This window comes from Sturnira hondurensis, unplaced genomic scaffold (assembly GCF_014824575.4).
Source record: "Sturnira hondurensis isolate 20B ecotype Veracruz unplaced genomic scaffold, ASM1482457v3 Scaffold0007865, whole genome shotgun sequence".
In the NCBI taxonomy this organism is placed as follows: Eukaryota; Metazoa; Chordata; class Mammalia; order Chiroptera; family Phyllostomidae; genus Sturnira; species Sturnira hondurensis.
In genome coordinates, this window is record NW_028080496.1 from 184,778 (window position 1) to 196,480 (window position 11,703).

Sequence of the window (11,703 nt, forward strand, 5' to 3'; positions counted from 1 at the left end):
CTCCGTGGCCCCATTCTGTCTGAGTCCCCATCCTGACTGTCCTCCCTCCCTCAGGGCACCCGCAGGCCCGTGTAAGTGCCTCTCCCAGACGCCACTGTCCCCGCCGCGCGGGACGGACGGGGCCTGTGGGCGCTCGCCCTGGGGGCTGAGACTGCGAGCCATGGGTTCTCGCCTCGCAGAGACGCCGGCCCAGCTGGGCACAGGAGAGAGAGAGAGGCCGGGGCATTTGGGGCCAGCGCTCCTGCACCCGAGGCATTATCACCGAGAGCGTGTGCTGTGGGCACTAGCGTGTCCCAGCCCCTTATCGCGCCGTCCTTAAAACCGTCAGCCTTGCAGCTGCACCCGGGCTACTTAACAAACAGGCTTACTGCCTTTACCAACCAAGGCTGCGCCCCCACGTCCTCCCTCCCTCTCTCCCCCACCCCCTCTTTTAAATATCCCCTGCAGCCCCCGACCCGGGAGCCCAAGAGGCACCTCATCTTCTGTCACCTCACCCCATAATGCTGTCCCCTCCTTTCTGCCTCCCAGTGATCAGAACCTTTCCACCAGCTGATGCGACAAAGCCTGGCTGAGAACCACCTTTAAAAGCCGGTCGCCGGCCCTTTTGGGGTTGGTTCCAGGTGTGCCTGCGTCTCAGTTCCGCCCAGCACACATTTGCACACCTGCACTTTTTTCACCTTTATTCTTATTTTTTTTATCTGCTTTTTTTTTTTTTTCAGTTTGAGTAAGAAACGGTCCGCTAAGGCAAGGGTAGCCACGCCCCCTTGTCCCCTGAATTCAGAATGGGGAACAGCCAGGGAGGAGACACCGGTGGGCCACAGGCGTTCCCCACACATCCCTGCCCGCCCTCTGCTAACAAGACAACTGATCAGTTAGTGTCCAGGTGACAAAAGCAAGACAGGGCCCTGAACCCCTCTCTGCTGTGGACTCATGGTCTTTTTTCTTTGTTTTTTCTCAAAACCTGAGCACCTAATTTTCCTGCCACAGCATCAGAACCTTGGGGCCTGGCGGCAGGAGTTGCAGCCACCACTGCCCAGCCCCAGGTGCCCCCTGAGAGCGTGAGGAAACCCCTACCCGCTCCAAGGACTTGGGAGAGACAGTGGCCCACCCCACAGCTGGGGCAGAACTGAGGGAAGGCATGGGGAGAGAGAGAAGACAGGTCCTGCCTGCTGTCCTGCTTCCTGGGGTTCGCAGGGTGGGGGGTACTGCTCAGGCCTCACCAGGAACTTCTCAGCAGAGCAACTTGACGTTTGGGGGCTCCAACCAGCACAGGCGAGGCCCCCTGAAAACCAGAGCATTCTCTAGAACAGGGCAGGCACTTCTCTGTTCCCTGAAACGTGGGGTAGAGGCATGGGAGGGGTCTGCCAGAGGAGGAAGCCACCCCGTGTCAGGGCTCACCCCCAGCTGCATGCCCGCCCCACCCCACCCCACCCCACCCCTGACACCCACATGGAGGGTCCAAGCAGAGGGCGCTGTGCCCACAGACAGGAGGCCCCCCTCTGCAACCTTTTCCCACAGGGGCTCAGTGTGGGTTGGTCAGTCCCCTGCCGTGGGGGCCTTTCAGGGCCCTTGGCCAGCCCTCTCTGCCCCACGCCGCCCCATGCCGGGGCTGACTACTGCTGTGGCAACCCCACACACCGGCTCTGAAGGTGGTCAGCAGGGACAGAGTTAGCGACTGGGGCGGAAGAAACAGGAAAACCAGACAACCCCCTGAGGGATTCCCTGGCCCAGGTGGTGAGAGACCCTCGAAGCCTTCAGTGATGCTCAGTCCCCCGGGATAAAGGGTCCCGGGAGCCCTCCAGGTGGCTGGTTAGGGTCGCCCTCCCACAGGCATAGTGGGGGGCGGGGGCGCACCTGCTGTAGCACCCCCTGCCCCTCCATGTCCCCATCTCCGATCCGTGAGCTGTGTCTCTATTGGACACCTATGCTGCAGGATCCGGCACCGTAAGACAGGAAATGAAAGCCTGGCCTGCCCACGACCTGCGTGACCCTGGCTTTTTTTCTTTTCTTTTCTTTTCTTTTTTTTTTTTGGTCAAAACCCACAGTTAAATAATTCTATTCGACAGCATGACCCTGTATAAAAATGCACATGTGTATGACAGGAACAGAAATCTCCATGCCACAATGACCTTGGATATTTTCTCTTCAGTCCTACCTCTTTAAGAAAAAAAAAATGTTTTTAATCTGGTCAACACCGACTACAATAGCTCGACACCCGTAAACAGTGCTGTTCGGAAAAATCACCAGGGCCACCGCTCCCCAAACTCCGAGGCTGCTCCTCACAACCGGGACGGAACCGACAGCACCTGGATTTACTTGACAGCTTCCTTTACACGGACTCACCCTTTCCCCAAAATAAACTTCAAAAGGAAAGAAAACTTCCTGTTTAAACGGAAGCCAGCCTGTGTTCCACAGATACAACGTTACCATACAAAAACTCAGTGGATACAGAATGCTGTTCGGTTCTGGCTGGATCCTGCCCTGGGCAACATTCCGGTCCTGAGACCTGTTCCTATTTGTTCAGAAAGAAAAATGCGCAGGGCAGAAAATGCCGAGCGCTGGGAAGTGGCAAAGCCAGATGACCCTGTGGAATCCTTAGCACAGGGAGGGTTGAGACCCAGGGTTTCCACCGTAGGAATCCAAGTTATTTAATACTGCATCTGGGCACCCCCTAAAATCCAGTGTCAGACCTCCGAAAATTGTCTGAGCCTCAGTTCTAGCGTGCAAAGGGGATGTGAGGACCAGAGAGGGCAAGGACAGGCCTGGGGTCACACAGCAAGCAGGTGAGGGCTGGAGGCCACAGGAGACCCAGCTGAGACAGGCTAGCAACGTGGGCACACTGTAAGCCTGCGAGGAAGCTGCAGAGCCCTGTGTGGAAGCCCCCGAGGGGGCTGTACGCACCCACCGCAGAATCAGCTCCCTTAGCAGCTCCCCAGCCAGAGGCGCCAGAACAAGTCTCGGTGGAGCCCCAATAGGAGAGGCATGGCCGTCCGGCTTTGCAGTTCCATCTCCCAGAAACGGGGTCCCCTAGAGTCGCTAGTCATGGAAGGCGCCACCCAGCAGCCACGTCAGGCAGGTGATCTCAGAGGACAGGGGCTCCTGCTCGCCCCGCCCCCCGCCAGTGCTGGGTGGCAGGCGATGCCCATGGGGCGGAAGGAGACAGGCAGGAACAGTGTGGGCGCTGCAAAGCCCTCCAGGACACAATTCCAGAGTGGACAGCATCCATGGCAGGACAGAGAGGAGAGGGGACGGGTGTCGTGTGCTGGAAAAGGCTCCTGGTTTTAAGTGAAAACTGTTGTTACTGCCCTTTGCCCCCAAAGCTGCGACCCGCCCTGTGTCCCCTACCTGGGCATGTACCTCACCGACCTGGCCTTCATCGAGGAGGGGACGCCCAATTACACGGAGGACGGCCTGGTCAACTTCTCCAAGATGAGAATGGTGCGTTTCCCACGGCTGAGCGGGGCGGGGGGGCCCCAGACCAGGGAGGGCACACCCATGTGGGAGCCGCAATCCCGCCCCTAGGGAGAGAACCGTGGCTCTGGCCACTGGAGCCAGCCTTGCTGCTGCGGCAAGCCTTGCTTGCTGCAGCCCTCTGAGCGGCAGGCTGGAAGGCCGAGACCAGCCCCGCTCTGTCACCCCTCAGAGCCTCGGCCAGAGCACCCCCACCGGCTGCCTTCGAAGCCCAGGCCTCTGTTCACACCCACTGCAAGGCCGGCTTCTCTCCGCCCCGGCCCCTCCTCCCTTCAGCTGCGGATCCTCTACTTGTCTCGTCTTCCCACCTGTTTTCTGTAACAGATGGCATTTCTCCGGCACAGGCAGGGTGGCCCCCCCCCCCCGTGCTGGCCCCAGGGGGCACCCAGGAGGCACAGCTGCCTTTCACCTCGGGGTGGGGCCTGGGTGCCTCTGAGGAGCAGGCCGCCGCCCTCGTGTCCCGCAGAGCGGGGATGCTGGCGCGGAGGGAAACCTGCCTTTACCCAGCGCTCCTTCCTCCCCACAGATATCCCACATTATCCGGGAGATTCGCCAGTTTCAGCAAACTGCCTACAAAATAGAGCACCAAGCAAAGGTAAGCCGGCGGCGGGGGGGCCGCAGCGCCACGGTGCTTTCCGTGCGCCCGCCCCGCCAGAGGTGCCCTCCCTGCTCTGGGAGCAGAACCTGACCCACAGCTGAGAGCCACGCGGGAGGAGAAAACGCCGTGGCCTAACCCGGCGGTTCCCAGCCTCTTCCGCCTCACTGCTGTGAACTCACTACTGGGGTTCTCCACCTCACCACAAAATACATCACATTCTTTGCTGACATGACCCGGAAAATGGGTATCGTTTTGAGTCATGCACACCAGACAGCTATTGCTGTGTTGGCAAAACACTGCTTTCTCTATCGTTGCCGCCTGTGTCCCCCCCAGCATGCCAGGTTCCCGGGAGACCCCCCTGTCCCCAGCCAGAGCAGGATGGGGGTCCTGTGACCCCGCCATGCCTTTCTCTCTCCTCCTCTCTCAGGTGACCCAGTATTTACTGGACCAGTCTTTCGTGATGGACGAGGAAAGCCTCTATGAGTCTTCCCTCCGGTTAGAACCCAAGCTGCCCACCTGAAGCCGCTCGGCCCAGAACCAGCCGCTCCCCAGAGACTCGCTGTAGGATTCTGTACATAGTCGTGCGGTTTCTGTGGATTTCCTTCTTTCACACGTGCTTCTCCAAGAACACAAACCCACTCTCGTCCTTAGATTCCCGTAGAGCCAGACGAGGACTCCCCGCGTCAGTCCTGATGTCGTGTCCACCACCCCACGCCCCGAAACACACCCCCATCTCCCCCGGCGCCTGGTTCCTGACACCGTCTCCTTGTCTGTGCGGCCCGGCCCCTCGCTCTTCCCGAAGGGCACGCAGAACCGTGCATCCACGGCTCCTAGGAGAAGTCCTGCTTCTGCCATCCCCCAGCCCAGGCCCTGGGCCGAGTGGCCTCCCTCCCAGCATGTCCCATTAGTTGTTAAAACTGGGGCGGGGGGCGGGGGGAGGCGGGAGGGGGGAGCCACACACCCTGACCTCCTGCCAGTTCCCAGAGCAGCTTTGCCAGCCAAGGTCTCAGAGCTCCCCCGTCCCTGGGGCACCCACTGGGACGGAAGGGAGCCCTCTCTTAGGACAACCGGACTATGCTGCGCCCCGCGCCCCAGAGAGGGGGGGTGGTGTCGGGGCCACCACGTCCTCCTCGCTGCGGGACTGACCCCAGACTGGCCGCATGAGCAGCAGCGCCTCTGTCCATCGCACCGGACGGACCAGGCCCCGGAAGGCCCCAAGGGCGACGGAATCGCCACACCGAGCCGACCCCTGCCGCCCGCCGCCCCGTGCCCACTGCAAGCCGGGAACACAAACCGAGGTCACGCGCCCCCTTTCCGACGCCTGACGGTCCCTCCCAGCTTACGTTGAGATGCTACGCCTCGTGAACACAGTGCCACACTGTAGAATTTAGGACACCCACCACCGTGTGTTTGTACCGCAGTCACTGTAGTCCTGTCTACACGCCCCCTAGCGGGAAGGTAGTGCAGTAGAGCTTATTCTGTGAATACCACGCCTCTTTTTTACACTGTACAGCCCCCGCGTCGCAGGTTAGCCCCGAGGTGGCAGGCATGCTCCACCCCCACGTGGACCTCTTCCGCCGTCAGAATTAGCAATACCTAGTGGTATGAGAATTCTATCTCCAGTCCCAGACTATTTCAAACACTTACAGCTTGTTTGGGGGTGGGGTGGGGGGAAGGAGTTTCCATTTTTGTAACAATATATGTTTCCTGATTACCTCTTGCTAATAAATCTATTCTATCTCAGGGTGAACAGTGGGTGTGGATGGGTTTCATTCCTTTCATTCGAGGGACGTGGAATGAGCATTTGGTCCCTGTCGGGCCTGGGTTGGGACCCAAGATTCGGAGTGACAAGCACTTGCTTTGTGGGGATGTGCTGTCTCCTGAGGGAGCTGGCTGGTGCCACGTCCAGGTTGTAGCAGGAAAGAATCATGCCAGTACCTAACAGCTTCAGATGACAACTATTAGCCCTGGTTAGTGTGGCTCAGTGGATTGAGCACCAGCCTGTGAACCAAGGGGTCACCAGTTCCATTCCCAGTCAGGGCACGTGCCTGGGTTTCGGGCCAGGTCCCCAGTAGCGGGCACACAAGAGGCAACCACACATTGTCGCTTCTCTCCTCTTTCTCCTTCCCTTCCCCTCTCTACAAATAAATAAATAAGTTTTTAAAAAATGATGATGACTATTACCTGTCACAGTCTGAGGTGTCGACGGGCCTCAGCTGCCAGGTCTTGGTTGAGCTCTCTCGTGAGTTTAGGCCGCACAGCAGCTGGAGCTGGGGTTACCGGAAGCCCCACTGGACCAGGTGCCCACACTGGTGCTCCTCATGGACGGGCGTTGCCATCGGGTGGGTGGAGCTGGGACTGGTGACCCGAGCATGGGCGAGTGGTGACCTCGGCCTTGGCTCCTCCACCAGGGGCAGCTGAGCAGGAGACTCAGGGGGAAGCTGCCAGGCCTCAGGATTCCCAGAATATCACTTCCCTGCCAGCCTTATTAGTGACAATAACATTCTAGGGCATTAATCTTTTTAATTCCTCGCCCAAGGCCATGTTTTTTCACTTTAAAGAGGGAAGAAGGGGGAGAGAGAGGGAGAGAAACCTTGATTGGTTGGTTGCCTCCGGCACGTGCCCCCCCCCCACCCCCGAGTCCCGTAGGTGTTGCATTGTCTAACAAGACCATGCTCCGACCCACTGAGCCACTCGGGCCAGGGCCTAATGCAATGATGTTTATAAAGTCAAAATTAGCCCCGGCTGGTGTAGCTCAGTGGATTGAGCGCGAGCCTGCGAACCAGAGGATCGCGGTTCGATTCCCAGTCAGGGCACATGCCTGGGTTGCAGGCTGGTTTCCTGCAGGTCAACTCCCAGCAGGGGTCGCATGAAAGGCAACTATACATTGATGCTTCTCTCCCTCTCCCCTTCCCCTCTAAAGATAAATAAATAAATAAAATCTTTAAAAACAATAAAGTCGAAATTAATGTAAAAATCTATTATGAACAAATTGTCAAAATTTTCACTAAAGACAGGCTCAGCGCTCCTGATTTTTCTTGCAGCCTCAGCACTGGCTTCTTGCCTGTTCTGCGAGAACCAGAGGCCGCGGTTCAGAGAGAGAGGAGAGAGCGCGGCTCTGGCCGAGGGCCGATTTGTGCGCAGAGGTGGTCAGCGTGGCTGGCCTCTAGGCTTGTTTGATCTGGCTAGTTGACTTTTGTGGCTGTCTCTTGCCCACAAGAGGAGACTGCCCCAGGCCCACAGTGCCCTCTGGAGTAAGTGGGTTCTCGGTGGCAAGCGATGCCGCCTGTTGGCATCTGGCCTCCGCCTCACCGGCTTCTTGCTCACGCCCCGTGTTTACTGGCTGAGGCCTCTTTCCTAACAGTGGCCCCGTGGAGGCCTCGATTGCTGCAGGGGCAGGAGGGCCAGGCTGTTGCTGTCACGGGAGTTTGGAGGTGCCACCCAGGCGTGTGTGAGGCTGCGTGTGCAAAGCTGGGCAACGCGTGCCAGCCCCATTCCTGAGCTCCTGACTGCCGGGAGCCTGAGCCCCAAGGGGGGTAGACGCCCCACCCAGCAGTGCCCTCTGGGATGCAGACCCCTGGGGGGGGTGACCTTCCTTGCAAGTCCCCCCATGTGCCACGGATGAGAGTAAACATGACTGAGACATGACGTGATCTGCTTGGGGAGGAGAGGTAGCCATTTTCCCAGAGAAAAAAGGTCCCGAGCAGTGGCCGGTTTCTCAAGGGAAAAAGACATTGAGCCCTTCCTCCAAGGGCGTTTATTGGGTTCTAATACACAGGAATACAGGGCAGCAAGGATCAAACAGTAGATAACATTTCAAAGATATCTGAGAGCTTAGTCTGAGTCAGAGTCTGTCAGGAACAGAGTTTTAGGGTTTCCTGCTCGAACCCTGAACATATGAATGAAAGCACTCTTAGCAGAGCAGATTTCACAGGTTTATCAGAAGTCTTTGTGATGCCAGATTTTTCCCCAGGACACGCTCTAGCAAGGCAAGGAGCTGCACCCCTCCCCATCAGGTATTCAGGCTTAAGGGGATTAGAGCCAGGAAGCGCTTCTCCCAGAGAACATGGGGACTCGGGCTATGTCAAACCCCGGGAGCGAGAGTCCATTGCTCCCTCTTTGTCGCAGCCCTCCCAGTCCTTCCATGATGGCCTCCCAGGTGATCGAATCTGGCTTAGGTTTCCCCCCACTGTCAGGGGTCTTACCCATCAAGGACTTCCGACCATGCTTTCGGGGCAGGGAGGAAACTGAGGCACCATTTGCTACCAGAGACAAGCTTTGTCTCCTGTGGCTCGCATTCCAGAGGTCACTGACTCATCCTTAGCCACAGCGGATAGAGTTACAATTCCTGAAACCAGGCAGAGAGGTCCACAACAGACCCCTGGGGCCGATGACCCAGAAGACACCTCCATGTGGGTGCCCTGTGGCCACCTCAGCCTCAGCTGCAGCACATGCTGACCTCATCAAGGCCCAGCCCCACCCTCACAGCCAGCACCCCGCCCCATTGTGCAAGCCAGGGACCCAGAGGTCACCATGGCTCCCACTGCCAGAGGGTCACCAGGTCCATCCAGTCATCGTGCTAATTACCTTTGCAGCCAAGTGACTGCGCCTCACTGGCTCTGCCACCACCCTGCACCCACAGGCCTCCAACTTTGGGCTGACAGGACACCTCTACCTATGCTCTTAAAAATGACTGAGAACCCCACAGAAAAACCCAGGTACATGAGCTGTATCGGTCAATACAATTATAGTACTGATTCGTGTGTTCAAAATTAAAACTGGGGGAAACTTTTCAAATGACTACAAATTCACTTAAAAATCACAGTACCACCAGTGATCCCTCTTTGGGGTATAGGAGGTTAAAAGACAATGTACAGCCCTGGCTGGTGTAGCTCAGTGAATTGAGTGCGGGCCTGTGAACTATACGATCGAGGTTCCATTCCCAGTCAGGGCACATGCCTGGGTTGCAGGCCAGTTCCCGGGTCCCGGTTCCTGGCAGGGGACGAATGAGAGGCAACCATACATTGATATTTCTCTCTCTCTCCTTCCCTTCCCCTCTAAGAGAAATCTTAAAAAGAGAGAGAGAGAGAGAGATGATAAAACGTTAAAAAAAGACAATGTACAGACTGGGTAAAAAAAAAAGTCTTTGAAAATCATGTATCTGAAGAGAGTTTAGTATCCAAAATTCTTACAACTCAATAACAAAAAGACAACAAGCCAATTTTAATTACTGGCAAAGGACTTAATGGATAGACATTTCTTCCAAGATACAGGTACACGAGACCTATAAGCACGTGAAAAGATGTGCAACATTAGTGGCCATTAAGAAATGCAAATCACCTGGCTGGTGTAGCTCAGTGATTGCCAACTAGAGACTCACCAGCTGGATTCCCAGTCAGGGCACCTGCCTGGTTGCAGGCCAGGTCCCCAGTAGGGGGCGCATGACAGGCAACCACACATTGATGTTTCTCCCCCTCTCTCCTTCCCTTCTCTCTAAAAATAGGTAAATAAAATAAAATATTTCAAAAGATAAAATAAATGTGATCCTTTTCCATGAAAAGTCCAAAAAAAGCAGATTAGTGGGAGGAGTGGCGACTTCATGGGTGTGGGGTGACTCACGTTGGGCAGTAAGCAGAGGCCGGCTTGCCTAACACTGGGGATGTTCTCAGTGCCCCAGAACCATGCACTCTGAAACGGTTCATTGCACGCCATGTGAAATGCACCTAAAAAAAAACCCAAAAAGCGGAAGGAACTGAAGGTAAGTGCGTGCTCATTGAGAAGAGCTGTCTCAGGTGGGGGAGGTCTGAATTGTGCGCTTCAGAGTGGTTACTTGTGCGTTATGAAGCTCTCACTCCAGTTTTAAATAAGCAGTCATAAAACGGGGGCTGGCCAGAGGAAGTGCCTCAAAGTGGGCGGCGGGGAATAAACGCAGCCAGGGCTGCTGGCAGAGAGGAGGGGGAGGGGTGTCCAAGGTGCAGAAGAGTCGGAGAGCGGCATCCCCACAGGGAGCAGGGGTAGGCGGAGGGGCCGGCCCAGGAGCCACTCAGAGGTGCCAGGAAACAGCCTGATGGCGAAACCGCCAAGGCTCCTTCTCGCCAGTCAGCCTCTTATCAGCCCGTATCACCTCACGTGCCCTGATGCACGTTAACCCAGCAATTACGACCCACACTCGAGCTGAGTGACTCATGACCCAGAAACAGCCAGGCCCATCTCTGAGGGCGGAAGGGAGGTCAGGACACTCTGCTCACCTGGGGCAGGGTGTGGGCTCTCCGGCAGACCTCTGCAGGCTCTGCCTCTTCTGGGGCCGGCACCCCAGTACCTGTGGCTCCAGTGCCGCCCACCCTGCCTGCATCGCCTGCAAAGCCTCCCGCCCACCCACTCATGTGCCTTTCCAGAAGCCCCTCCAGGCGCCCACAGGCGTCCTCAGGAGCAGACACAGCACCGCCTCGCGGCTCCCGTCCAGCACTATCGCCTTCAACCCCGCAGGCCCCTCAGCATCACACTCGGAGGAACTAGTAGTGGAGGAGAACGGCCACCGCCTCCAGCTCCCTGGTCCTTGCAGGAGTCCTCCGCAAGCTGGTCCTCCGCTCTGGACACAAGCTTTAGTGAAAATTGCTAGCTTCAAAACATCCAGCCACCAGGAGAGCCTGGGCACTGAGTAGAGGGAGCCAACCAGCGTGGCAGTGGCCAACGTAGCCCAGTATCGATCTGGAAAACCGATCAGTGCCGAGCAGCCCACAGGCCCCAGGTGTGCCAGTCAGCTTTCCCGTGGGGAATCAGGCCTGCGTTGCACCTCGGCTGCCATGAGACTTGCTGTTGCTAAAATTCCCTCAGCCTGAGTTGAGGCAACAGATGTTGAATGTGTATCTCTGAAGCAACTCCCTAAAGTCCGGGCTAAGACATCCCAAGGACGAAGTGTAACCATATCAATCATTTTATTGTCCCCTTGCATTTGCAACATTTTTTTCTTTTCTTTTTGTTATCTGTAAGAAGTAATCACTTCATGTAAATCTAGAAACAATGAGAACCTTCTCTGAGGTTATGCGACTAGAAAGCAGTGAGAGCCTGTCCAGGCAAGGGTCGGGGTGCTCTCCCCTTGAGAGAAAAAGTGGCTGTGCCGTCCCTTTTTCTCCACAGGACTTGGTAGTCCATGTGAATTTGTGTACCACACCCACAACACACAGACTCCGGCAGGTGGGAGCCTGCACCACCTGAGCACTTAGACCGGCGGCCCACGGGGCACAGACCGGCTGACAACAGGCAGCCTTGCAGCACACACACCCTCCTGCGCAGCCCGGGACAAGGCGTGACACAGGGCGGTGCAGGGGGTGAACTCGGAGGGGCAGGAAGGACGAGGACAAGGCGGCAGGTCAGAGGTGGAGGGGGAGCTGGGCCCGGGATGGAGAGCACACCTGTGGGCCGGTGAGCAGTGAGGTGGTCGTGGGCATCCCATGTGGGACAGGGACATGTCGTAGAAGGTCTGAAGTGACAGATTGAAACACCTCGGCATTCGCCGCCTTTCCGACCCTGCAAACTCTCTGGTCAATCATCTCTACATCCACCCGCCCACCCATCTTCCCACCTGTTCATCCATCCATCCATTGATCTGTTTTTTCCTATTGATCTATCGACCT

The 11,703-nt window shown here is 56.9% G+C and overlaps 1 protein-coding gene across 2 annotated transcripts in view; it reads left to right on the forward strand.

The window, feature by feature from the left end:
• The window catches only part of RASGRF1 (Ras protein specific guanine nucleotide releasing factor 1), a 53,504-nt gene extending 47,693 nt beyond the window's left edge, over positions 1-5,811 (forward strand). For both annotated transcript variants that reach the window (XM_037053412.1, XM_037053411.1), the window contains 3 exons: positions 3,321-3,438; positions 3,998-4,066; positions 4,497-5,811. In XM_037053412.1, the coding sequence (XP_036909307.1) occupies positions 3,321-3,438; positions 3,998-4,066; positions 4,497-4,589 (280 nt within the window). In that variant the 3' untranslated portion in view covers positions 4,590-5,811. The remainder of the gene's footprint in view (positions 1-3,320; positions 3,439-3,997; positions 4,067-4,496) is intronic.
• Positions 5,812-11,703: the final 5,892 nt, after the last annotated feature.